At 48.1% G+C, this 24,684-nt stretch overlaps 2 protein-coding genes across 2 annotated transcripts; both read right to left on the bottom strand.

The window, feature by feature from the left end:
• Positions 1-232: 232 nt before the first annotated feature.
• On the bottom strand, positions 233-1,837 carry LOC135400472 (uncharacterized). The gene has a single exon (XM_064632303.1). It carries the CDS (start codon positions 1,835-1,837, stop codon positions 233-235), a length of 1,605 nt encoding a protein of 534 aa, XP_064488373.1.
• A 244-nt stretch (positions 1,838-2,081) lies between these two features.
• On the bottom strand, positions 2,082-4,714 carry LOC135400471 (uncharacterized). Its single transcript, XM_064632302.1, has 3 exons — positions 4,324-4,714; positions 2,835-4,202; positions 2,082-2,722 (listed from the first exon to the last, which is right to left on the bottom strand). The coding sequence occupies exons 1-3, from the start codon at positions 4,712-4,714 to the stop codon at positions 2,082-2,084; spliced, it is 2,400 nt and encodes a 799-aa protein (XP_064488372.1).
• Between the last annotated feature and the right edge of the window lie 19,970 nt (positions 4,715-24,684).

The following is a 24,684-nucleotide window of genomic DNA, read 5'->3' as shown; positions in this document are numbered from 1 at the left end:
AAGAGTAAGAAATATGGTCGGCGAAGAAACAGGGGGCTCTAAGAAAGTAACGGTTTCGGTAACCATACGGAGGTCGCGTTACCGTAAATTTGTAAGGTAGAGAGTTGAGAGACGTATGTGGGGTAGGCTGATAACCGGCAAAGGGAATCTGCCGAGTTCCCGTATATGTGAGGGCGACGGGCTGTTACAGGAAGGAAACTCGGAGACCCGCTGTCATGAATACGGTCCCACTTTATTCCAGAGGGGCGGAACCAAACTGCCTGAACGAAGGTACAGGCCCGAGTGCCGGGCTCGCGATCCCTCCTTCTCTTTCGGTACTCGCGTGGGCAGAAACGTCCTCGTCGATTCCCAACATCCTCCCGGGGGCGGCTGTGGTGTCCTCGTGGGCCTCTAGCAGGTACAGACGCTGAGCAGGACGTGACGTTTCTCTTCCGTTTGCGAGACTGATAGTGAAGCTCCTCACGATCCCGTCGCGCCCCGGGTGTGTGGCTACAACGATGGCAGTTTTCCACAACAATGGTGGGAGGCGGTCGTCTTCAACGATGACAAGATCACCAGGCTTCAGAGCTGTAGGAAATCCGCCAGCACCTTGGTGCGCAGAACGGAGCTGGAGGACATATTCCCTTTTCCAGCGCTTCCAGAACACTTCAATGGCTTGCTGGCGTCGTTCGCTCCGTCTGCGTAACGTCAAGGGCGTGCTCTCTTGCTGGACGTTCTCGAGAAGCGGCAGCCTTGCAATACGACTCCCGACGAGGAAATGAGACGGGGTAAGAGGGAGCACCTCTTGAGGATCCGTGGATATGCTAGTGAGGGGTCTGCTGTTTACGGCCGCTTCGACTTCGTGAAGAATGGTGACCAGTTCTTCGAATGTCTTGCGACTATGGCCGAGGGTCAGTCTTAGGGATGATTTCGCCGTGCGGATCATGCGCTCCCACCACCCACCCCGCCAGGGGGCAGAAGGGGGGCTAAACCTCCAAGTGATGCGAAGATTGCTGGCGAAATCTTGGACGGGTTCCGTGGACAGGAGAGTGAGGAGGTGAGCGCATCGGTGGAAAGTGCGGGCATTGTCGGAATATACAAGGGATGGAACACCGCGTCGGGCGACGAAACGGCGGAAAGCGAGAAGAAAAGCCGGGGCCGTCATATTTGTGACGAGCTCGAGGTGAATTGCTCGAGTCACCGCACACGTAAAGAGGGCCGCGTATGCTTTAGATGAGGCGCTTGAGCTGACTCGGACATACAGCGGACCGCAGAAGTCCACGCCAGTGACGTTGAAGGTGGTGGTCGGTGTTATCCGCTCGCGAGGTAGTGGGGCGACAAGCGCGGATTCTGGACGAAGTCTCGTGCGGCGGCATCGCCGGCACTGACGAAGTACGCGTTTAACAGTTTGTCGTCCCTTGAGCAGCCAGTATCTGTCGCGGAGATCGAGGAGCGTTGTATGAATGCTTGCATGGCAGAGGCGGAGGTGGGCATACATGATAATGAGGGACGTGAGGCGGTGATGGCTTGGGAGCAAGATAGGGTGTTTTAGGTCACTTGGGTCGGGAAGGGCTTCAAGGCGACCACCGACACGGAGAATGCCGTCACCGTCCAGTATAGGTCGGAAGAGTCTGATGGCTGATGATCGAGCGAGCTGCTCGCCGCGCTGAAATCTCGCCGACGAAGACGTCACCTTGCGACCGCCGAAGCCAGTAGATGAACAAAGGCAGGTTTGGACGGTAGGTCGGCTGTGATCCAGTGTAATGCTATTGTAGAATCGGTCCAAAAATAAGTGGGTAGAGATGTGAGCAACGGAAGTTGCAGTATGTGAGCAGCGAGCCTTGCGGCGGCGAGGCATCCGATGAGTTCAAGGCGTGGAAGGGAGATGGTCTTGAGCGGAGCCACCCGGCCCTTGCTGATGAGAAGACTGCAGTTCCACTGGCCTTGGGAGGCGATCGTTCGAAGGTATAGCGCCGCGCCGTAGGCGCGCGCACTGGCGTCAGCGAAGACGTGAAGCTCGCCAGACGAACCCGACAGCTCCGACAATGAGGTCGTTGACATAAAAGCCATGTTTTAAGCGTTCGGTGGTATCCGGGTATCGGTCAGCCGCGCTGATGACGTAGTGTGGCGGCGAGTAAAAATGGACTGGAAGAGGCGCCGAATGGAACTCGAGTCATTCGCCATTCCTGGATGTCCGGTAGGGGATCTTGAGGTGAAGGTAGCTTCTTAATCCAAAGCAAACGCAAGGCGTCTCGATCCTCGGGACGGATCGCGATCTGCAGATAGGCCTTGCGAATGTCTGCAATCAGTACGACCGGATGGCAGCGGAACGCGATAAGTTGCACGAGGAGGTCAGCGTTGAGATTTGGGCCTCTGTGCAGAACTTGATTCAGCGAGAGTTCACCGGGCATATGCGAGGAGGCGTCGAAGACTACCCGAACCTTCGTTGTCACGGCATCTTGGCGTGTGACTGCATGATGAGGAAGGTAATAGAGGTTCGACAGTCGGCTCGACGTGTTGGGCACCTCTTCTGCATGACCTTCTGAGAAGTACTCCGATATCGTGTCATGATATTGCTGCAAGAGATGGGGCTGATCGCGAAGGCGACGAAGCTGCGAAAAGAGTCTGGCCTCTGCAATCGTTCGGTTGTCCGCTAGTTCGCCGAAGCAGGAGTCCTTGATGAGAAGCGGAACTTGATAACGATTGCCTATCTTGGCCACCTGGTGCTCAAACTCATCCAACGCTGGATGCAACTTCGGTGATTCCGATGGCGTCTAACCGCTACATTTCGGCCGGGTCAATGTCGGATTCACATGGCGGTCCTGCGAACGAGAGCGCGGTAGTGACGGCAGTACAGGCTGAGGCGGAGACGGGGTGGGCTCCTTGGACTAGCCATCCAAAGCGGGTTTCGACTGCGGTGAGACCAGGGGTGAGACGGCGAATATTGCCTGACACGAGTGTCCAGTAAATATTGGATCCGATGAGAACACTGATGTGGGCGTCGGCGACGTTATCGGGAAGCGGGGCATCGGCCGCAGCAAGCCCTAGGTCACGCAGTTTGTCGAGGGCCAGTATGTCCAGAGGCTGGGTAGTGACAGAGCACACTTCCGGAACTTCGAGGGCCTCTATAATGAGAGGACAATGAGCGTGCTGACTAGTCAAGGACAATGCCACTCTCCGGCAGTGGTATCTAGAAGGAGCCTTGCTTCTCCCAAAGGTGTACACCGTTAGGTCCTCGGTTCCGAGGACGGGACAACCGATTCTGCGGGACAGGTCCTGTCGAACGTAAGTGCGATGGCTGCCGGTATCAAAGAGCACGCGGGCGAGATGGTTGGCTTGCCGTCCAAGTGCCCAGACGCGATCGTTTTGGAGGAGGACGTGCGTGGCAGGTCGAGCGCACGTAGCCGTCGTGGTGGGGGTGTGCGAGGAGCGTTCAGAACTGGCGCGTTGGATGTCGCAGAGGAGGGAAAGGTGATGCTCGCCGCAGGTGGAGCACGTTAGGTACCTGAAGGAACGGCATTCGCGTGAGACATGGTTGTATTTGCCGCAGCGGAAACAGCAACGTTTGGCTGAGAGAAGTCTACGCTTGTCGGTGGAAGACACAGCTGCGTGGCAATCTTGAATAGCGTGAGAGGGGCTGTTACACAGCGGACAATTACGAGGACGGTGATTTGTCGAGCAGGCTGCTAGTGAGAGGGCTGTCGGGAAACTGGGAAGCTGCTCCGGGGAGGGACAGGATCGCTGCTCCCGCGGTTCCCGTTGGGATACACGACGATGAGCAAACTTGCAATCCTCTCGGCTCTCAATATGACTGCGAAGAAAGGCCAGCAAGCTCGAAACTGTTTCGGAGCGTTCGTCTGACATCTGCCCCTCAGCGCCTGGCGGCTGAAGAGGACTTGAGGGCGCTTTCTCGAGCTGTCGCTGGCGAAACTCGACGGCCAGCTCTTCCGGAATACAGCGCATCACTACTCGGTGCAACACGACTGCGTAACGGGACTGAGGAACTCCAAGATTCTGTAGGCAACCGGTTCTAAAGATGATGGTGTCGTAGAGCTCTCGCAACTTCTCTACATCTCTAGCCGAGGATACAAGGGGCAAATTGAGAAGCTTATCGATGTGAGCATCTACGAGCGCCGCTGGTCGACCGAATCGATTCTGTAAAGTCGAGATCGCCGTGTCATAATTCGCTTCAGAGATGGCAATTCCCTCGACGGAACGTTTCGCTGGACCCGACAAGTAGGACAGTAGATAAAGTAGTAAACAGTAACAGTAGTAAACTTTTCGATTCTGGGCAAAGCTTCGCAGTTGTGAATTGTGGTTCGGAAGTGATCCCAAAACGCTTGCCAGTCATCTGCCTTGCCCGCAATGTGGGGACCTGCAACTTCGGAAGAGCGACCGTTATAATGCTGGATGGAAGCTGGTGAGGCTCACGAGGAGCGGGTGCGACGGCAGCACTGGGCGCGATAATGCGACGAGCTCTTGCCAAGGCGAGGTAAATATCGTCCTGGTAACGTGTGGCTGTAGTGTACTCATCTTCGAACGCGTCATCGCTGACTCCGTCCTGGATTTTTGAGTCCACCTCTCGCAACTGTCCAGCCTTTTGCTCCAGCAGATGAGCGTTATCGGTGATCTCGCTGAGGTTTGGATTATCGGAGATGTGCAGGCTTTCCAACTTGTTGAGGAGCCGTGTCACCGCCGCGCGAAGGACGGTACGAGCCTTCTGTGGACGACTCATTGAAGATGGCGAAGATGGCAGCGGTATCCGAGTGATTCCTTGACGGAGGAGAGCGGCAGGAGACTCCCGGGTTTCGGCACCAACAAATATATGTTACAGGAAGGAAACTCGGAGACCCACTGTCATGAATATGGTCCCACTTTATTCCAGAGGGGCGGAACCAAACTGCCTGAACGAAGGTACAGCCCCCGAGTGCCGGGCTCGCGATCCCTCCTTCTCTTTCGGTACTCGCGTGGGCAGAAACGTCCTCGTCGATTCCCAACAAGGGCCTCGCTCAGAGAAGAAAGCAGAAGTCCAGACGCTCGCACTGCCGCGGCATCGCTACGGTTGCCACCAGGCCGGTATTATGCAGGCACGGCCGGTTATTTGCTTGCTCTGCCGGCAGAAAGGTGATACCGCGGCAGCCTTTTGCCGGTATTTGTGGCATAGGGGCTTTTGCTGGGTTTTGCCTTCAACATTCCACTACAGCTTCAATAAATCTGCAGCGTAGACCCAGTTCCGCAGTCACTAGTAGTTTTCTTGGTTATGCATTATTACGGTTATTATATATATATTATTATTATTATTATTATCATTGTTATTCATTAAGTCTTGTGTTCGGAGGGGACAAGTTCAGTGGTTGTGCAAAGCTATTGGTGGTTGTGTCGAGCTAGCTAGAACTAATGCAATATGCAACCACCATAAGATCTCCGTCTGCGTCGATGCGTTTTCAAAGTAAGTGGCAGTCCAACCCGGTTGCTCTAGTACGATCCAGTGTAGCGTTCATGCCTGTTTATACCACTTTCTAGCATCAATGATACAGCCAGACACCGGAACATATGTTTCATAGTATTATCTTGACACGGTCTCTCTTTCTCTCTCTGTGAGAGTCCACCCGTCACCCACTTCCCTTTCCCGCGAGCCTTTCCTCCTTTACATCTATTCCACCTCCTCTCCATCAGCAGGCATTTTTCACTACGAAGGGTGGCAACCCTAGGCGTCGCTATCCTCCAGGCCATGTTCTGATTGGTCGTGCAGTGGCATCCTAACATCCGACGTCTGTTCATGTCATGTTTCCATCAAATAGCATGACCCCCTATTTCACGTGGGATTTTCAATACCACAACCGGACATCAACGAGAAATGAAATGACACAACTGTTTCGAAGCCGACTAGCAAGGACACCCCCTCTAAAGACACTGTATGTGTACACCTTGCCAAATTATTTATTTACATGCATATTTATGAAACATGTTCAGCACAATGTCAGGAATGTCGTGCAGGAAGTCCTGCTGAAGAACATGTGAGGGTCGTGAAGACTGCATCTCCTGATTCTTCCGATCATTTCAAACAAGTTTCGTTCGGAAACATTGGCGTTTCTGCAGAACACATGAAGGTTGAAGCGAAGTCTCGAGTCTCTCTCAAAACTGCATTTAAAATAGCTGAAACGCCTTTCGAGTAATATAAGGTACAATACGAATCGCCGTAGCGAATGTAAAATAACTTTCCCTCCGACAGCCTCCAAAGGCCCCACGCGAGTACGTCGTTGTTCCACTTCTTGTTCCTCACTATACGAAGCACCGACCGGAGAGCCAGTATGGCACCTCGAATAGTAACGGTGTCCACCTCATATCTTTCCGTGACACACCGCTCGAAACGGCGCACACTTGCTGTACTCTCAGCGCTGAAGTAGAGCTTCTTGAAATTAAACATGTTGGACCAGAGCTTCGTCGCGATCCGAAGACCAAAGACGGCCATATTGAGAAAGAAGCTGCGCGGATGGTTGAAGAGACTGCTTCTATAAAAGCCCGTGGGAACCATAATGAAGTCCAACCCCATGCTTGGTGTTAATGAAAAAGACGTCATGAGTTCCGGAATCTTCCTTTGTATCTTTGTGTAGCGCACGAGGTACATGTATTTGCGGTAGCGCATCAAGTTGTCGCCGAACAAACGTGTCATATTAGGAACTTTGACGTCAAGCAATGCAGAGTCACGTGGAAGAATGAGTCGAACTCCCCTGAGCACCGACTCCAATTGCCCTCGGTCCTTCGCCGGGAACATTCCAGAGCTTATCGCCATATGGATCGCGCTCTCAACGGCTTGCTGGTATAACTCTCGAAAGTGATCGTCCATGGTCTCGTTCGTTAGGCTCTCTGCGTACAACACTTGCCATATGACTCTCGCACCCTTGGTGATGTCCCAGCACACCGGGACACTTTGGACAGGATCACTGAACATGCGGGCTAGAATGTCTGTTGCGAGGTGAACAGTGACAAGCAGCATGTAGGCGACGCTAGCGGGCTGGTTGCGTGGATCAGCCAGGAGGCGGAGTAGGTTGGAAATGTCTTCGAGAGGCAGTGTGATATTCATCGTTGCGAGCTTTCTGTGCGGGTGCATAACACCGATTCCTTCGACAAATTCCCGCCAAACTGCATCTGGCGCTTCGGAAAATGCTTGGCGGACAATATTGATGCCACCCATAACGACGGACTTGCGCATATTGGCGAACCAGTGGTCTTGAAAGTGTCTCAGCTGGGAAACGATAAGAGAAGTCTGGAATTTGCTGTTGAAGAGGCTCAAAAATGTAGTGACGCACTCCTCGCATGTCCACATCGATTTGAGGTCCTCCTCACTGCTCATCAAGATCATCTTTCTATCGAATTCAAAACGGATGAGAGATGAAATCTCATACTTGTAGTGCATCAGAAACAGGAATCTTGCAATCTCTCCGCCACTCATGAACCGGTGTACATCGACGTTCTCTACGATAGCGTCAGCAAACTGAATGGCAAGTTCGGCTCTTGATTTAAGTGTCAAGCAAGACCTGTAGAAACGAACTAAGGCCTCACCAGCAGGTAGTGAATACACACTTGCCATCCCTTGTTGAACTTTAGGAGCGAAGTGCATGTAAATCCTGCGGCTATATTTGGGATCGGTGGAACCAACCACTCTGCTGCAGACGTAATCGTGAAAGCTCCGGCATGGATTCAGTGATCGGTTGACGGTCCACGAGAGTTGTTCAGCTACGGCGGGGCAACAGAAGGTATTGTTGGACCGATTCGCGACTCTCAATGATGTCCGAGTCCAGTACCAAACGCCCATGCCAAAAATGAGTGCGAGAAGAATGAGTAGAAGTACCGGGAGAAGGCTTTCGGCTGTGGTCGTCTCGACACCACCAGGCTGCCCTGTTGTTGGTCTTGTTGTTGTCCGTTTTATCAGGCTTAGCGTGTCGTGTAGGGATGACATTTTTCAAAAATGCCTAAGCAGGAGCAGAGTCATGACGCATCAACGGATGGAATCGAAGACAATGTACCGCTTCTTCTTCTTCTTCCTCTGGAGAATGGCCCACGACCTATGCTATACCACGACCTACTACTATACTAGAGACATCCGCAAAGCTCCCAGCACTGAGGTAGTAGTTCTGGCAATCGCCGCTTGGCTATGGGATTTGGCGCTAGTTCGCACTATTCGTTATGACGTGACTTGCCGAAACCGTGGCAATGCATGGTGGGCTGAGTTGACAACGACGACGAAGCAGTGAGAGAGAGAATAGCGCGTGCTTAGCAACAGCTTGGTAGCAACGGCAGACGGTGGCAAGGACGACAGCAACATTCCTTCTCCCCAATAATATTATGTGGCGCTTGAAGTGGCCACTACCGTAACTATCCCATGACCCGGATCTCCCACAGGTGATTGCCAGTTGTCCAGGATTCTAGTTGGTCGTGTTCTATACTACGGGAGAGCCGGGTCATGGAATAGTTACGGTAGTGGCAACTGCAAGCGCCACATAGCATTATTGGGGAGAGGGAATGACACTGTCATCCTTGCCACCATCTTTCGTACTACACGGGCAGCTGCTAAGCACGCGCTATTCTCTCTCTTACTGGTAACGAATAGTGCGAGCTAGCGCCAAATCCCATAGCCAAGCGGCGATTGCCAGAACTACTACACCAGCGCTGGGAGGTTTGCGGATGTATAGTAGTAGGTCGTGGAATGGCCATTAGCCAAAAGAGAGATTGGTAAAGGGTTATGGAATTGACGATTTAGGCTATGATTATGACATGACCACGACAATCTAGAGGGGGAATGCGATGGTTGAGATGATGGAGGCGGTGAATGGGGCCTACTCGCGATAATACTCAATGATATGATGCAGAGCTGATTGTAGGTGGATGGGGGATGATGCAAAGGGGGCTCTTCTTCTTCCACTTCAAGCACTGGCCGTTTGAGTGGTCCATAGCTCCTTCTTCGTCCTTCTTTGGCTTCTGTTCCCCCACGTAACTACATATCGCCACAAGGTACTTGGAAATAAATAAAAGATGATTTCAGAACGTTAGCAAGTAATTGTCTAACGATTATCTTATGGAGGTGTCCTGTTGCTTCGCCTTGGACACGAGGCCGAGGACGCGAACCCACCTCACTCCAGTCGGTTGCCCACTCTCAAGTGGGAGATATTTAGGGAATTTTAATAAAAAAATTACCAGGTGTGTCGCTTGATTGGGCTTCGAAGATCAGCGCTCATTAGGCTGGCTAGTAGGGATGCAAAAAATATCGAAATTTTCAATATCTACAGTGAACTCTCGTTAATATGACCCCCGATAATCTGACATGCGCGCTTTATGACCATACTCCTGGGGTACAATACAGTGAAACCGCTGCAGATCCCCCCGGTTAATATAACAAGTCCGCATTATGACCAACATTTTTGGGAACGACCATTGTCATAATAACGGGGATTCACTGTATAGATATCAACAGCGTAGAAAAATCGATAAAATCGAACATCGATATTTTACCGGCATATCGGTAGTTGTAAAAGAAATATCGATACATCGATGTTTGAAAAGCTGTCGCGCCATTACTTGAACAACAGAAAATGGTTGCCTTTCTTTTATTATCTCCCATGTGTATTACAGCTTACTGGTAGTGCTGAAAGAACTGGCCGTTGCCGAGCTCACAGAGGTGGGCAACGTCCTTCCCTTCTCTCGCTTCTTTTTATGAAAGTAGTGCGCGAATGTTAGAACGGTGTAACTTCGTACTTTTTCACTTCGCAACAGAATCGCACGATATTTGTTGTAATCTTAACAGCTCAACTCTTCGGCCAGGAGTCCGTGCGCAGAAACATCATATTGTTGCTGCGCAACTCATGAATACCCCATGTCGCTGCTTCTTTCTCTTTTTTTTTTCCGAACCCTTCGTATAGACACATAATATGACTGAAAATGGAAAATAGCTATAAACAGCAATATATTGTAATGACTTGCCCTCGAGATATTTATTCTAATCAGATACGCCTAGTATGGTGCGCGGAGGCACAATAGCACAATTTGGAGATGTTCGCCGTAAGCAATTCAAGGAGGTCAATTCAAGTACACCAACTCATGCTTTCATTTTTAAACACTTATGCCGACACATTTTAACATATGAAATATGACTCACCATTATAAATGCTGCCGTACGGTGATACATTACCGGTATCTTACCTTCGAATAAGTTTGTTGTTGCTACACGGGCTACGAACTACAAGCGGCGCAAATCTTCTTACACATATACAGATGTACTTTTTTTTTTTTTTCAGGCACGTCGTCTGTTTTGGTTCCGTCAAACAACTATACTTTGACGATGAAGCTCCATAGCTACTGAGTCAAATATAAGTGTGATACAGTCAAATTACTCGTATGAAAATGCAATTGTGTGTCACATGAAACACCTCAATCATTATCTCGAAATAGTTTGCCGTTTGGTCGGTGCATTTGAGTGTGATACAGCATCCAGCGGTGTTTCACTGTCACGAAAGTGGCAACTGTAAATCATTGATCATTTTGCAGGTCCTCGTTCAGTTCCATTTAAACTAGAACAAAAGAAATAGAATATATTCGCTCATGTTGTGCACACCTCATGTAATGGCCGAATGCGCGTCCCAAACGCTATTCGCTGCGAGTGCCATCGGTGGTATTGGAAGCATAGAAATCACCAGAAATGAAGCATCTGGTCCCTAACGAAGCGTTCTTTTAGGTGCTGGCACAGTTGGCGATGCAACAGTTCAGGAGTGGCAAAAAAGACACCCCATATATGGTGAGCTACCCCATATGTAAACAAAGCTGGCTACCCGGCGGCTATCACGCAAGGTACTTTCTCCGCAGGCCGCACCGCGGCGCCACCAGTTTGTCACACAGTCCCTATTTGTAAACGCCCGAGCACAAAGGCGACATTATGATTCTGTTCCAGCAACTTCAATAGACCTCTACCGGAGAAGCGTCATCATGACGTCGGTAGACAGACCGAAACCGAAACAGATCGGAAGGGAAGAGCTGCTTTACACGAATGGGCACTTGTTCGCTGCCCCCTATTGAACGAATAGTAGAACCGAAGGTCGCGTCCCTTTCAGGGGTCATCTTAATCCGCTACAGACCGTGCCTTTCGGGCGCGACCTCGTTCGCCCCATAGCTTTGAGCATAGTTCAATTCTACCAAACTGGTGGCGCTGTCCAACACTATGACGTCATTTGTTTATAAACGGAGAGACGTCTATTAACCATCGGACACTAAACTTGAATTTAACACTTAACTCTGCTTCACTAAAACGAGTTATTGCTACTGAAACATTCATCCAATCACTGACTAACGGGTGTAAAAAGTAAGTGCGTGTTAAGTTCAAGAACTGGCAACCCTTGATCTTGGTTCAGTTAACCAGCTTTGGTATAGCGGGGCCTACGGAAGTACTGTCACCCAAACATTCATCCCATCACCAACTAACGTTTCTAAAAAGAATGGAGTGTTATGAAGTTTTGCTACCGCTACGTGGTTCCTCGCTAAAGGCAGCAGATAGTTTTCTGACCAGGTGACGCGCTCGAGCTGGCGGGAGTCACATGGCAGATATGAGCTGAGGTGAATTGTGAGTAGGAGGGGCGGCCGGGACGGCGGCGATGGTGGAGTTCGCCATAAAGGTGGGCTTGAGCCGGTCCACACTAATAATATCTTATTTACCGTTTATGGAGATGCGGTAGTTCTTGCCAGCGCGGCCAAGAACTGGGTAGGGACTAGAGTAAGGGGGTGTGAACGCCTTCCGAAGAGCGTCCTCCGAAGGAAGACTAGGGACGCAGTGTCAAGCTCCTGAGGAAAGTGAGGCCTACAAGAGGAGTTTGCACGTGTAGGTACGGGACGGAGGTGGGCAAAAACTCCGATGCAGGCGTTCGAGATAGTCGGACGTTGGGGGGTGAACGATGGCAAGGCCGCAGGTAGTTCGCGGGAAGCCATAGGCTGGAACTATAGACAAGGTTAGCCGAGCTGCAGCTTAGGTCTGGCTGCAGCTTAGGGTGAAGCGAAGACCAAGGAGGACCAAGGGAAGGTCGTCGGACTAATGCATTCGGCCTTCATGGCCATGAGAGCGGTTTTTAAGCGCCGTCGGATTCGCTCGACGATCCGGTTGTATGCTGGATGACAGGTGGTGGTGCCAAGTGTGGATGCGCCAAGGATAATAGTAAAAGCAGAAAACACGCGACTCTCAAACATCGGACTGCGGTCATTGGCGAGTTGGGAGGAAACAAGAAACCACGATATCCAAGTGGACAAGAAGGTCTGCGCCAGGGTTTCGGCTGTCGATCCAGGGCCATCGAGTGTAGCGGTCCATGGCCATTAGGAGGTAACGGTGGCCGGATGATAGGGTAAGGGGCCCCGCGATGTCGAGGTGTTCCGAGTTCAAGCGTGCGAGTAGGGAGACGGTGTGTTGCTGAATTTTCGAGCGGCAAGCTCTTACCCAGTGTTATATGTCCACGTCCACAGACGGCCAGACGTATCGGATCGCGACGAGCTTCTGCGTCGCCCGTATCCCAGGGTGGGCCATATTGTGGATATAGGTGAATACGGCATGCCGGAGTGCTCTGCTATTAAAGGCCGTGGCTGGGAGGTAGAGGTGTCGCAGCAAATGGTCTGTGAAGAGTCGGCGAGAGGGATGTCCCCAATATGCAGGGATGTTGTGGAGCTGCGGCGCAGTGTTGCCAGTTCGTCATCGTCAGCCTGCGCCGAAGCAAGCGTGCAAGTGCAGGACGGAATCTACTGAGTGCGTTGGCAGGGTCCTTTTGGCTACCCTTAACATGCTAGATGGCTGTGCACAAGTCGGCCAGGAAGGACAGGTGCCGGATTTCCCAATGAGTGTAGCAGCTACTGGCATGCCGGGAAGCACATACGAGTGACCTGTGAGTGGCGAGTGACTGTGGCCCGTCCGGATGGCGAATTATCGGTCCTCGAGGAAATAGCGAAAGAGGCGGACAGCGAGGTATATGGACAGGAGTTCTCGGCCAAAGGTACGGTATTTCCTCTCGGTGGCATTCAGGCTTTTAGAGGAGAAACCGATTGGGCTCCAGGAAGTACAAACCCGTTGCTGGTGTTCAGCGCAAACAGATGTCCCAAACGCATATACCATTAGTGTTGTCGGGGCGCCATGCCTCAGGTGGTGCAACAGGATGCAAGCCACGAGATCGGCCTTTATCTTATCAAAGGCGGAGTGGGCGACGGTGTCCCACGGCAGCGGAGTGGCACTCCCTGAGGACTGTATAATAGAGCCTATATTACATGAAGCAACTACGCCTGCAACGAAGCTATACAATGCATATTTGTTACACACTGCATAAAACAGTGTACCATTGACAGCTGACGTCTATCGCCAACAAGACTGTATCGCTATGTAAATTTATGTATCGCTAGTAGTACATAATTCGACGGCCTCTACAGTCGCACATAAAGCCTTTCTAGGCACCTGCAGCTAAATGAGATATTGCCTAGCACCCCCAAGCAGCACAATGTACTGAAAGTCGGGTGCAACAGGGGTGGACGGTATGTGTCTTATCAGTGTTCTTTAGTTTCAAGAGTTTGTTCAAGACCTTCCACCTACCCGTCCACCCCTATTGCACTCGACTTTCAGTACATTTTGCTGCTTGGGCCGTGTTGCCTTCCCTTCCATGTCCCGCCCTGTTCTGTAGTGCCAGTTTACCACGTGAGATATTGGCCGCTGCCTATCCTCCAGACAAACAACGAAAACGTGTGCATTTGACCCCTTGTTATCAGTTTGGCTCTTTTCGTGTATGTTACCACAAATGTTATCATGCAAGCTCACTTGTACATTAAATCTATCGGGTACCGACATGTCAGAGCTGTTGCGCAACATGTCAGTGGAATTGTTCGATATGACACAATGTCGACTTACTTGCCAGTCGCATCTGCTCGCATAATGTATTCATTGAAGTTCTAACTTAAATCTGTATTTCCGCAATCGGTCAAAAATATTGTACATCATTCAAATATACCAAGGGCAGGCCGTGTTTACATCCTGTTTTCTGGAGAGATTATACTCTCCAGGCGTGCAAGTGCAGGATCGGCAACAATCACTTGTGGCGCGTTTTGAAATTCCTCGCGCAGCTGAAGAGCCTCCTGAAGTGCGTGCACTTCTTCCATTAAAATGTTAACCTGGTCATTCTTTTCGCATAATGACATGTTGAGCTCTTCCGCAGCTCTCACCTCAGCCAACGCGTTTTCCAGACGACACTGCAGCTGCTCAGTTTCGGTTTCTGTCGCTGTGAGAATCCGCCTAGAATTATGTTCCGTCACTTGCGCTTCAGCTAGAATATTTTCCTCCGATAGTCTTTCTCGTACGGTGTCCTTCAATTGTGAGATTTCTTTTTGCAACGTAGCAATCTCGACATTCTTGTTGTACAGATCAGCACGCAGCTCCTCCGTAGAGCATGTCGGCTTCTTGTCTTCGACCGGCCTCTGCTCTGCAAGGCATCGGCATGGTGGCGGGATCGCTACGTCCATCTGGTTCTTCCCCCGATACGTGCTCCCTCACGTAAGCACTGATTGACCTGCGGTTAGAGATGAAACATGTTTAACACAGAAAGTCATCTACAGGGTTTCGGGGGTGTACATGGGAAACATATATGCAACGTGTACCCTCCCCTCATTTAAGGAACCCATTTACCGTTGGTTTGTACCCGCGTACCTGTAGGCATATATGTTCCAAATTCTACATACTCGGATAGAATGTGTACCAGAGCTTTCATGGAGCTGAGGGCAAAGCCTGACCTGTTGGGAGTTCGTGTAACCTGCGGATGTGGAGATTATGGCGGGAACAGAGTGCCTGGAATGGTATAGCCTGAAAAGGGAACGGGTGGTTGTGAATACTGACGTCACGTGAGTCACTCCTGATGGTCCTTGATGGTCTAGAGGGGAATGGGTGATTCACTTGGCCAGTGACAACAGGACCCCGCGTAGCAACCATAGCAGACAACAAATGATTGGACAGCAGCGGCGCATATTAATGCGTGTGCTGTATTTAACACGATATAACGCGGATGCGCATGCATTGAGCATTCAAGTTGTGTCAGACAGACCAATTACACGTCACTCCGAAAATGCCTACAAAATAAATATCACTTCACACAGACAACCTGAATAGTTGAATAGCGTTGCTGCACGTAAAGATACCTTGCCAGGGGTAACCAGGGGTCACGTCAATGTCTACTTGCCTACTGGCCACCGGGAACTTCGCATGAAACTCGGAATGTAACCCTCGAGCTTGCCGCAAGACACACACTATATTTGCAATAGGATGTGACGGAGACAGAAGCTTGCCATAGAAGTTCGAAGACCGAATTCTTGTTGGAGAACGATTCCACGCGGTCACTGAGACATCCTACGCAGAATGTTTGTTCTACTAACTTGTTCTCCAGCTCTACCTACTTACTAGTCAGCAGCGTCAGCAGTTACAGTCATCAACAGGATAGCCCACGCCTTCGAGAGTTCGAAGCGCTTCTTCTTCTTCAGGAAGTCGCGTAAAGCCGATGTAGAATGCTGCAACCACTGATCTCTATGTATAAAGGCTGGATCGCGCATGGGAGAGGGGCTCGTGGGGGAGAGGCGTGCCTTCGGGCCGCCATGTTGGTGGGCCCTAAAGTGCTGTGTGTGCCCATAGAAAACAATGGGAGGCAACAGAGATCGTGAGTATTTATTGCGCTGCAAGCATTGGTCGTTGTTTATCATCACACAATTTTGTAAGGTGCCAGTATACTGATGTATCCTAACAGTGTTTCACAGGTGTCCTGCCGTTCGGTTCTTAATTACGTTATGTTTTGCATTCCGAAACTAGACCGTCACTGCAGTGCAGCGCTGGGGATTGTACTACAGCACGTTTCCCAGCCAATATTTCAATAAGAAACGACTTGAGGTTAACAACAACCATGTATATAATATCCCGTACTGCGTTCTGGACAAAAATTGTTCCATAAAGAACGGTGCGGGAAAAGATAAACTCGCATGGCAGAAAGAGATCGTTCTGTAGAATCACAGCCGTTGTTTTAGCCGTGTTTGCGTTTAGTATGATTTATATCAAGCATCGCCTTAGAAAGAGTCTTTTAGTAAACGACAGCGGTGCTTTGCCTCGCAAATATGGACACACCGAAGCAGCCCAAATAATTACTTCACGCAATTAGATCACACTCTTTAGGACAGTTAATCAGGTATAGTGATGTAAGCTTAATCAATTAAGTTACTCAGAAAGTGGTAACACCTCCTTGAGACACAGGACTTATCTCTTTTTGAAGTACAGCCCTTCTATGTTTGTTTGCTTCTTCCTTTATTTGTTCTGATTATTTGCAGGCGCGGTTGTGCCAAACTGAATGTCCTTCTCCAGCACTCACACGCTTTTGTTGAATACAACTGCAGCGTGAGAAAAGCTGCTTGGGGACGGGGTCCTGCTATCCAGGGCTGACTTTGTCATGCTTGTTATGTGGAGCATGTTCCAAAAAATGCAGCTCCACATATGGTCTTCAAGTTGCAACAGGACTATTTGGAGCTTGAAACAGTTGTGATTTTGTCATTTTGGCCCTCGTGTACCCTGTCTGTGAAACGCAAACAAAAAAGTCTAACATGATATGCTTTTGTAATGAAGATCACTGATGATGAGTAAAGAGAATATACGAGTTCAAGTTTATTCAATATTTTATATCATTCATTATATTATTCAACATTTTATGTCAAGTTTATACGACATCAAGTTTATTCAAGTTCAAGATTTATTTATTGCACTTATGCGTTTCAAGATACAATGAACGTGCAGGGAGGTCGCAAAAGACTACATTTATTGTTTTGTGACCTTGCTACAATGGCAATATATATTTTAGGAATGATAATGGTCAGGTACGCTCTATAAATTTGTAGCACTCAATTTTAGGTTGGAATGAGCAATGAATAGCAACTTCCCTCCTGATATTTTCTCATATATGCTAAATTTTCAATTTAATGTGATTGAATATGTGATAATATAATAATAATATATAAGAATATAATATGTGATAAATGAATGTGATCAACAGTAGATGTAAACAACATGGCAGCCAGAGAAGTGCATTCTCAATAAATAATATAGCGTATATGTGCATGCCTATTAACTGAAACAATTATCACAGTTCCCTGACAAGTTTTAATTTCTGAGAGTGTACCGTAGAGGCTGCTTAGATCTACAACAGTTCATACGAGGTATTATATACTGTGAATGCCTTTAAAAATCCCATGTGACACATATGCCTTTACTTTCTGGGGGTGCTGTGGTAGTCAAAGTTTGTGGGCATTACGCAGGTTCTGCACCCATTTCTTGAGTATGTCGAGTCAGCTGTGAAGTAACCTGCATTGATGATGATTATTCCAATTTTTATGGTGCATCGACAACAAAGGAAATAATACATCAGAACATTGGTTTGGGTGCAACCAGTTAAAAATGAATATGTTGTTTAATAAATGCATTGGACAAATGTTAAAACATCAGTTTAAAACATGGTTTACAATCCCTGTGTCTTCTCAAAATTAAAAAGATTAAAAACTATTCTAAAAAGAATATGGGGAACTCTTCTAAAAAGAATTATAATCCGTCCTCTGTTGGAATATGGTAGCAAAGTATGGGACCCATACAAAAAGAATCTTACGGCCCAAATAGAAAAAGTTCAAAGGTTGGCAGCCCGTTTTATAATGTCCAACTTTAGCTGAACTGACTATGTATCTAATATGTTACAAGCCTTGCAATTAGAAAGCCTAAAAAGCAGACGTAGATTAGCTAAATTAAAGTTCTTCTTTCTGCTATATCATAATAAACTAAAGCTCAATAGCCAGATATACTTAGAATCTTTGTCATCGCGGTCCTTACGTGCACGACATAGTAAGGCTGTGAAACCATACGAAGCAAGGGTAGACTTGATCAAATATTCATATTTCCCACACACAATCACAATCTGGAATGCATTACCTGAACATATAATATCTGTGCAAAATGAATCTGCCTTCATTGAAGCCCTGAGCAATACTGGTTTAATATAATGTTATGCTAATGTTAGCGCTATTATGTATTGTGGTTCCTCGATTAGATTATTTGGTTTGTTAGTTCTTTTGTTTATGATTAGTGTTATGATTGGTGATTGTGGTAGTGTTGAACTCCCCTGTAACGGTCCCACTTGGGACTAATAGTATTCAGTATTCAAAAATAAATAAATAATCTCTAATTATTATATTGCTGGGTGAAGGAGCCTAAAGTGTAAGGTGTGTTTCTGATGTGAACATGTAAGAAAATATGCAAAACTGAGAGAGGCCAACCACAGTGCGTGCACTGAGGTTGTTCCTTCCTGTAACGTAGAAACCAGTGGGTGAGGAACGTGATACTTACCTGTACACCCAGCCGTATCACACTGCACACGTTATTCACTGGGGAGCCCTCATGACGAAACCTGTATTGAGAGACCACATTTGCCTTAAAAACTGCTACAAATAGCAAGACACGCTATAAATTATTACTATCGTAACAAGCTGACGATACAGCTCAGACACAAAGGCGTTATTCAACATTCAAGTCGCGCCACACCACCGTTACGTAGGATTCTTTGTCACAAATCAAACCAAGGCACAAAACAATACCAATACATGAAAAAATGTGACAATCGTGGTCTCATTATGACGTAATACCGAACTTGTGCGTGAAGGTAATTCAAAGAAATGAATGTGGCACTTGCTTCCGCAGAGAACACCGTGTACCATGCTAGCAATGCATACAAAAAAGCGCTCGAGTGCTTGCACATATATTGATGACAACACTACCTGTGTAGTGTAACATGTTCTTTCAAGCATATTATGCACTCAAACTGTATTTGCCGCCGGGTAAAATGCAAGTGTGCTCGATTGAACGTCGGAAGAGCGATCAAGCAACCTGCATCCAGTGCTCGTTTTGGGCAAAAAAACACTTCATAATGGTCAACTAAATATACAGAATGGACGCCTATTTATTCATTGATGAAGAGTGACTCACCTGTATAAATTTAGGCCCTGTAACCTTGCCAGTACGGCTGGTACGACCGTAATTGCAAGAAGTTGCCATGATCGCTGCGGCGACTGTTGTGGGTACAGTAAGATGGCGGCCGGTTTCTTCACGCTCGCGCTCCCTATCCGCGATCCAGCCTTTTACAATCGAGATCAGTGGCTGCAACATTAGATGATAAGCGCATCTTCTTCTTCCTTCTCACATTTTCCGGGCTACATCCACCAGAGGCTTGTGTTGACTTATGGCAGTGGTTTATGACAGGCTCATGACTTTATATCAATAAAACTGATGGTATATAGGACATAAAATGGAAATACACGTAGAACAAATGAGATGTTACAGTAACGCAGCAGAGATTACGTTCGATCGCGCTGTGGGAGGCAAGAACAAACGATGCTGTGCAAGATGCCATAGGCGCACTCTACTTCCCGCATAAACTGGCTCAAATGACAGCAAACATGCCCTCTTTACCTCTTCACAGTTCAGTTTCGGTTTTAATTATCTGACATTGGAGTATATACATCGTAAAAGAAGAGAACAATGCTGATGGTGGTGATGGTGAAAGGGCTCGCCATTGTCGGCCTCACAGATGTGGGCAACGTCACGACTGACGCCCTGGGGAATGTGCGTCCTGGGCCGACTTCCAAGGGAACTGTGCCGACATATGTCTGAAAGCGTCTGAGGAAAACCCAGGAAAAACCCCACACAGCACAGCCAGCACCGGGATTCGAACCCGGGTACCTCCCAGTCTCGACGTGACATGGCCAGCACGCTAACCACTGAGCCACGGGAGCTGGTGAACAATGCTGATGGCGGGCATTGGAGGGCTATCGTGGACCAATCACGACGTGCGACACTCGGTAACGTGCTGGCTAGTTAAGTTAGCGGGTTCGATCCCAGCCGATGACGGTAGCAATGTGGGGAGGTAAACATTGCTTCCAGCACCGCGCGTCAGATGTTGAATTCCAATGGCAGAGTCGGAGCAAGTGGCAGACTCGGCAATGGAGCGGCTTGATCAGGCCTAGAGCAAGTGATCCGAATCTGCTACTGGAACACTTGCACCCAACTTGGAGTTTAGCCCTGGCCAATCAGTGGATGACGGCCAGAGACGGAGGAAGAAGGAGAAGAAGGTACTCATATTGCATTATAACGCCATGTTTTGCAAGGTCCTTCTAATCTCCTAACGTTGCCATTGTAATGTCTGACTTATCGTTTCCTTCATGAAACAAAATCGCCAACGTACGACGCGAAAGACTAGTCACGGCAAAGACGCGTTGCGAGGCGGCCATGGTGGCGAAGCAGAGACAGGAAATAGGAAGCACAAGCGACAAGTGACACGTCACATAGAGTTCCGGTTGAATCTGCCCATTTTGGCGGAGCAGTCTGGGTTGCTCCCTGGAGCGACCTTGGCTCGAATGCCGCTCCGAACCTCTCATTGGAAAACTCCAGAACTGTTCCCAGTCTGCCAATGGAACAGACTTGCTCTCGGCGGAGCAACAAAACTTGCTCCGGAGGCGCACCGAATCTGCCATTGGAATTCAACAAGATTTCCGGCGTACGTGAAAAGAATCCCAGGTGGTCGAAATTAGCCGCGGTCCCACCCTGCGGCACGAGCAGCAGGTCGAATCGAAAATACGGTAGCCGTGATAAGAGCCAGGCACACAAATAGGCTTACGTGTATATCTATTCCAATGATCTTACTTTACCTTGCAACATTTTTTCAAACGTTGGGAAGTCTCCCTGTAAAGGGGCCCCAACAGTTCACTCGCAGAATGAAAGATGTCGTGAAGGAACGAGATTCATTCCTTGCGTCGTTCGTGATGAGCTAAAGAAACTAGAGCACTGCACAGAGCCCGCAGTCAAAATGACATTGTGGCTAGATTTCCGCACGCAGGCAGGACCGGGATCGGGTTTGCGGGCCAGGCCAGCCCTTTTCAGTGCTCTAAAAGAAACCGCAATGTACGCTTTCCCTCTCTCCATCACCTTCTTAAGAAGTCCGACAATGCGGAGAAAGCTCGGATTGGTAGTGTCCAGGAAAAGGAGTGCGATGCCATCATAACGCCAGTAACCGCCTATACAGGGTGTTTCTCTTTTATTCGTTACGAATTTTTTTAGAACAAAAAAGCTGTGAGAGCAGCGCTGATGCCATTTTGGCAGGCGATTACGCGGCCTTGCGGGCAACCTGTCGGACAGTGTATGCAACTGCGCCGGACGACTAATTAGCCAAAATTTGTTAATAAACTTATTACACAGATGCTTTCTGGAAAAGGTGAAATAGAAGAATTGGAGCCAGTCATTATTCAAATTCATAGTCTTCATTAAGCGAACGTACGAAGCGACGTAACGTACGGGCGAACTACTTTGAGATATAAATTCTCGAATTTTGCTCTGGAAATGAGCGGAAACCGAAACTACGCAGTATTCAGCGCAGAAGCAGCGACAGGCATTCCACGTGAGATGGCCACGCGCTCTGGGCCTCTCGACTCTCGAATTGGGGGAGGGGAGGGGAGGCGACAGTTTCCTCGTCGAACAGCGTAACTGGGGAGGGGAGAGGGGGTAAACTAAAGTACACATAACCGAGCGTTTCCGGGGAAGCGATCGCCCATCCCCCCCCCCCGCCCCCTTGGGTCCCCCAGTGTTCCAGATAAGGCCAAGGTCGTGTCGTTTCACTGCTGCAGAGAACTGCGTAGTTTTGGATTCAGCTTTTTTGCACAGCCGAATTCAGGAATTTATATCTCATCCCAGTAAACCACGAACGTCTAATGGACATCTAGAGGATGGTACACCGTGGATAATTTGGATATCTAGTAGACATCCGGATATGTGCAGCTAACGTGGAATGGATGTACTATGGATCGTCAGAAGCTCATCCATAATTGTATACATGGATATCTTCTGGATGTAACAGCTGGACATTTGCACATCCAATGGACGTGCTTGTGAGGCATTGAGACATCTAATATACGTCCTATCAATGTTCCTACTGGGTTAACGACAATATATAGACCAGATTGCAAATCTACTTTTTCTGCCATTTTGTGTGCATGAACAGCGCAAATGACGTAGCTGTGGCCGTACCCCACCCGGCACCGCTTGGGCATTTCTCAGTAGCCTCTGTTGACGTACTGGGTGGAACATATACTAAAATACCAATAGTTGCGGGATGTTTGCTAAGTGTAGTGGGGCCGAAAACGTTTGTAACGGTGACGAGGATGTGATTCTGCAATTAATTCGTACGCCTGCAATGAGTCAAACTGCCCGCTAATATTTCTGATATTCCTTGCTAACAAATATTGTGTTTGGAATTCAGGCTACTGTCTATATGATGAGGTTACCTGCTGAGTGGAGCTGTCAAAGTGACAGGTTTCCTGTGTTGGTGGAAGTGTGCTACGTAGAGAGCAGGACGCGAACAAATGGAAAAACTTGTTTTTACTTGTTCTCCAATTTCTCACGTTCTCGCAAGATAGATTCGCTTTCTTCTAGCGCTATACGTAAAAATTACTATTGAACTGATAATCGAAACAACGTTTCGCAAACGTACGTCTATACCTAGTAAACCACAAACGTCTATTAGACATACCAGAAAGATCCAAACATCTAAGACATACCCAGTAAACCACAAACGTCTATTAGACATACCAGGAAGATCCAAACATCTAAGACATTTGGGATGTCTAGTAGACATCCGGATATGTCCAGCTAACGTGGAATGGATGTACTATGGATCGTCGGAAGCTCATCCATAACTGTATAAATGGATATCCTCTGGATGTAACAGCTGGACATTTGTCACATCCGGTGGACGTGCTTGTGAGGCATTGTGACGTCTAATATACGTCCAATCGATGTTCCTACCGGTTTAACATACGATAATATAGACATACGTTTACGAAACGTCGTTTCGACTATCAATTCAATAGTAATTTTTACGTATAGCTCTAGAAGAAAGCGAATCTATCTTGCAAGAACGTGAGAAATTGGAGAACAAGTAAAAGCAATTTTTTTCATTTGTTCGCGTCTTGCTCTCTGCAAAGTATCTACGTGGCACTCTTCCACTAACACAGAAAACCTGTCAGTTTGCCAGCTCTACTCAGTAGGTAACCTCATCATAGACAATCGCCTGAATTACAAACACAATATTTGTTAGTAAGGAATATCAGAAATGTTAGCGGGCAGTTTGTCTCATTGCAGACGTACGGATTAATTGCAGAAACACACCCTCGTCACCGTTAGAAACGTTTTCGGCCCCACTGCACTTAACAAACATCCCGCAACTACTCGTATTTTAGTATATGCTCCATCCAGTACGCCAATAGAGGCTACTGAGAAATGCCCAAGGCCAAATGAGAAAGGCCCAAGCCGTGTCGAGTGGGGTACGGCCGCGGCTACGGCATTTGCGCTGTTCATGCACACAAAATAGCTGAAAAAGTAGATTTGCAATCTGGTCTATATATTCTCGTATGTTAATCCGGTAGGAACATCGATAGGACGTATATTAGACGTCGCAATGCCTCACAAGCACCTCCACTGGATGTGCAAATGTCCAGCTGTTACATCCAGAAGATATCCATATATACAGTTATGGATTAGCTTCCGACGATCCATAGTACATCCATTCCACGTTAGCTGGACATAGCCGGATGTCTACTAGATATCCAAAATATCCACGGTGTACCATCCTCTAGATGTCCATTAGACGTTCGTGGTTTACTGGGATGGGATGTCTAGTAGACATCCGGATATGTCCATCTAACGTGGAATGGATGTACTATGGATCGTCGGAAGCTCATCCATAACTGTATAAATGGATATCCTCTGGATGTAACAGCTGGACATTTGTCACATCCGGTGGACGTGCTTGTGAGGCATTGTGACGTCTAATATACGTCCAATCGATGTTCCTACCGGTTTAACATACGATAATATAGACGTACGTTTACGAAACGTCGTTTCGACTAGCAATTCCATAGTAATTTTTACGTATATCTCTAGAAGAAAGCAAATCTATCTTGCAAGGACGTGAGAAATTGGAGAACAAGTAAAAGCAATTTTTTTTTCATTTGTTCGCGTCTTGCTCTCTGCAAAGTGTCTACGTGGCACTCTTCCACTAACACAGAAAACCTGTCAGTTTGCCAGCTCTACTCAGTAGGTAACCTCATCATAGACAATCGCCTGAATTACAAACACAACATTTGTTAGTAAGGAATATCAGAAATGTTAGCGGGCAGTTTGTCTCATTGCAGACGTACGAATTAATTGCAGAAACACATCCTCGTCACCGTTAGAAACGTTTTCGGCCCCACTTCACTTAACAAACATCCCGCAACTACTCGTATTTTAGTATATGCTCCATCCACTACGCCAATAGAGGCTACTGAGAAATGCCCAAGCCGTGTCGAGTGGGGTACGGCCGTGGCTACGGCATTTGCGCTGTTCATGCACACAAAATAGCTGAAAAAGTAGATTTGCAATCTGGTCTATATATTGTGGTATGTTAATCCGGTAGGAACATCGATAGGACGTATATTAGACGTCGCAATGCCTCACAAGCACCTCCACTGGATGTGCAAATGTCCAGCTGTTACATCCAGAAGATATCCATCTATACAGTTATGGATGAGCTTCCGATGATCCATAGTACA

This window comes from Ornithodoros turicata, chromosome 7, assembly GCF_037126465.1.
Source record: "Ornithodoros turicata isolate Travis chromosome 7, ASM3712646v1, whole genome shotgun sequence".
In the NCBI taxonomy this organism is placed as follows: domain Eukaryota; kingdom Metazoa; phylum Arthropoda; class Arachnida; order Ixodida; family Argasidae; genus Ornithodoros; species Ornithodoros turicata.
This window is presented reverse-complemented; position numbering and strand designations above follow the sequence as displayed.

Coding starts and splice junctions, on each gene's coding strand:
- LOC135400471 (XM_064632302.1), bottom strand. CDS start 4,714: ATGAGTCGTCCACAGAAGGCTCGTACCGTCCTTCGCGCGGCGGTGACA. Junction 4,203..4,323: donor GCGGGCAAGGCAGATGACTG/GCAAGCGTTTTG, acceptor TGTCGGGTCCAG/CGAAACGTTCCGTCGAGGGA. Junction 2,723..2,834: donor CCCCGTCTCCGCCTCAGCCT/GTACTGCCGTCA, acceptor AGTTGCATCCAG/CGTTGGATGAGTTTGAGCAC.
- LOC135400472 (XM_064632303.1), bottom strand. CDS start 1,837: ATGCCTCGCCGCCGCAAGGCTCGCTGCTCACATACTGCAACTTCCGTT.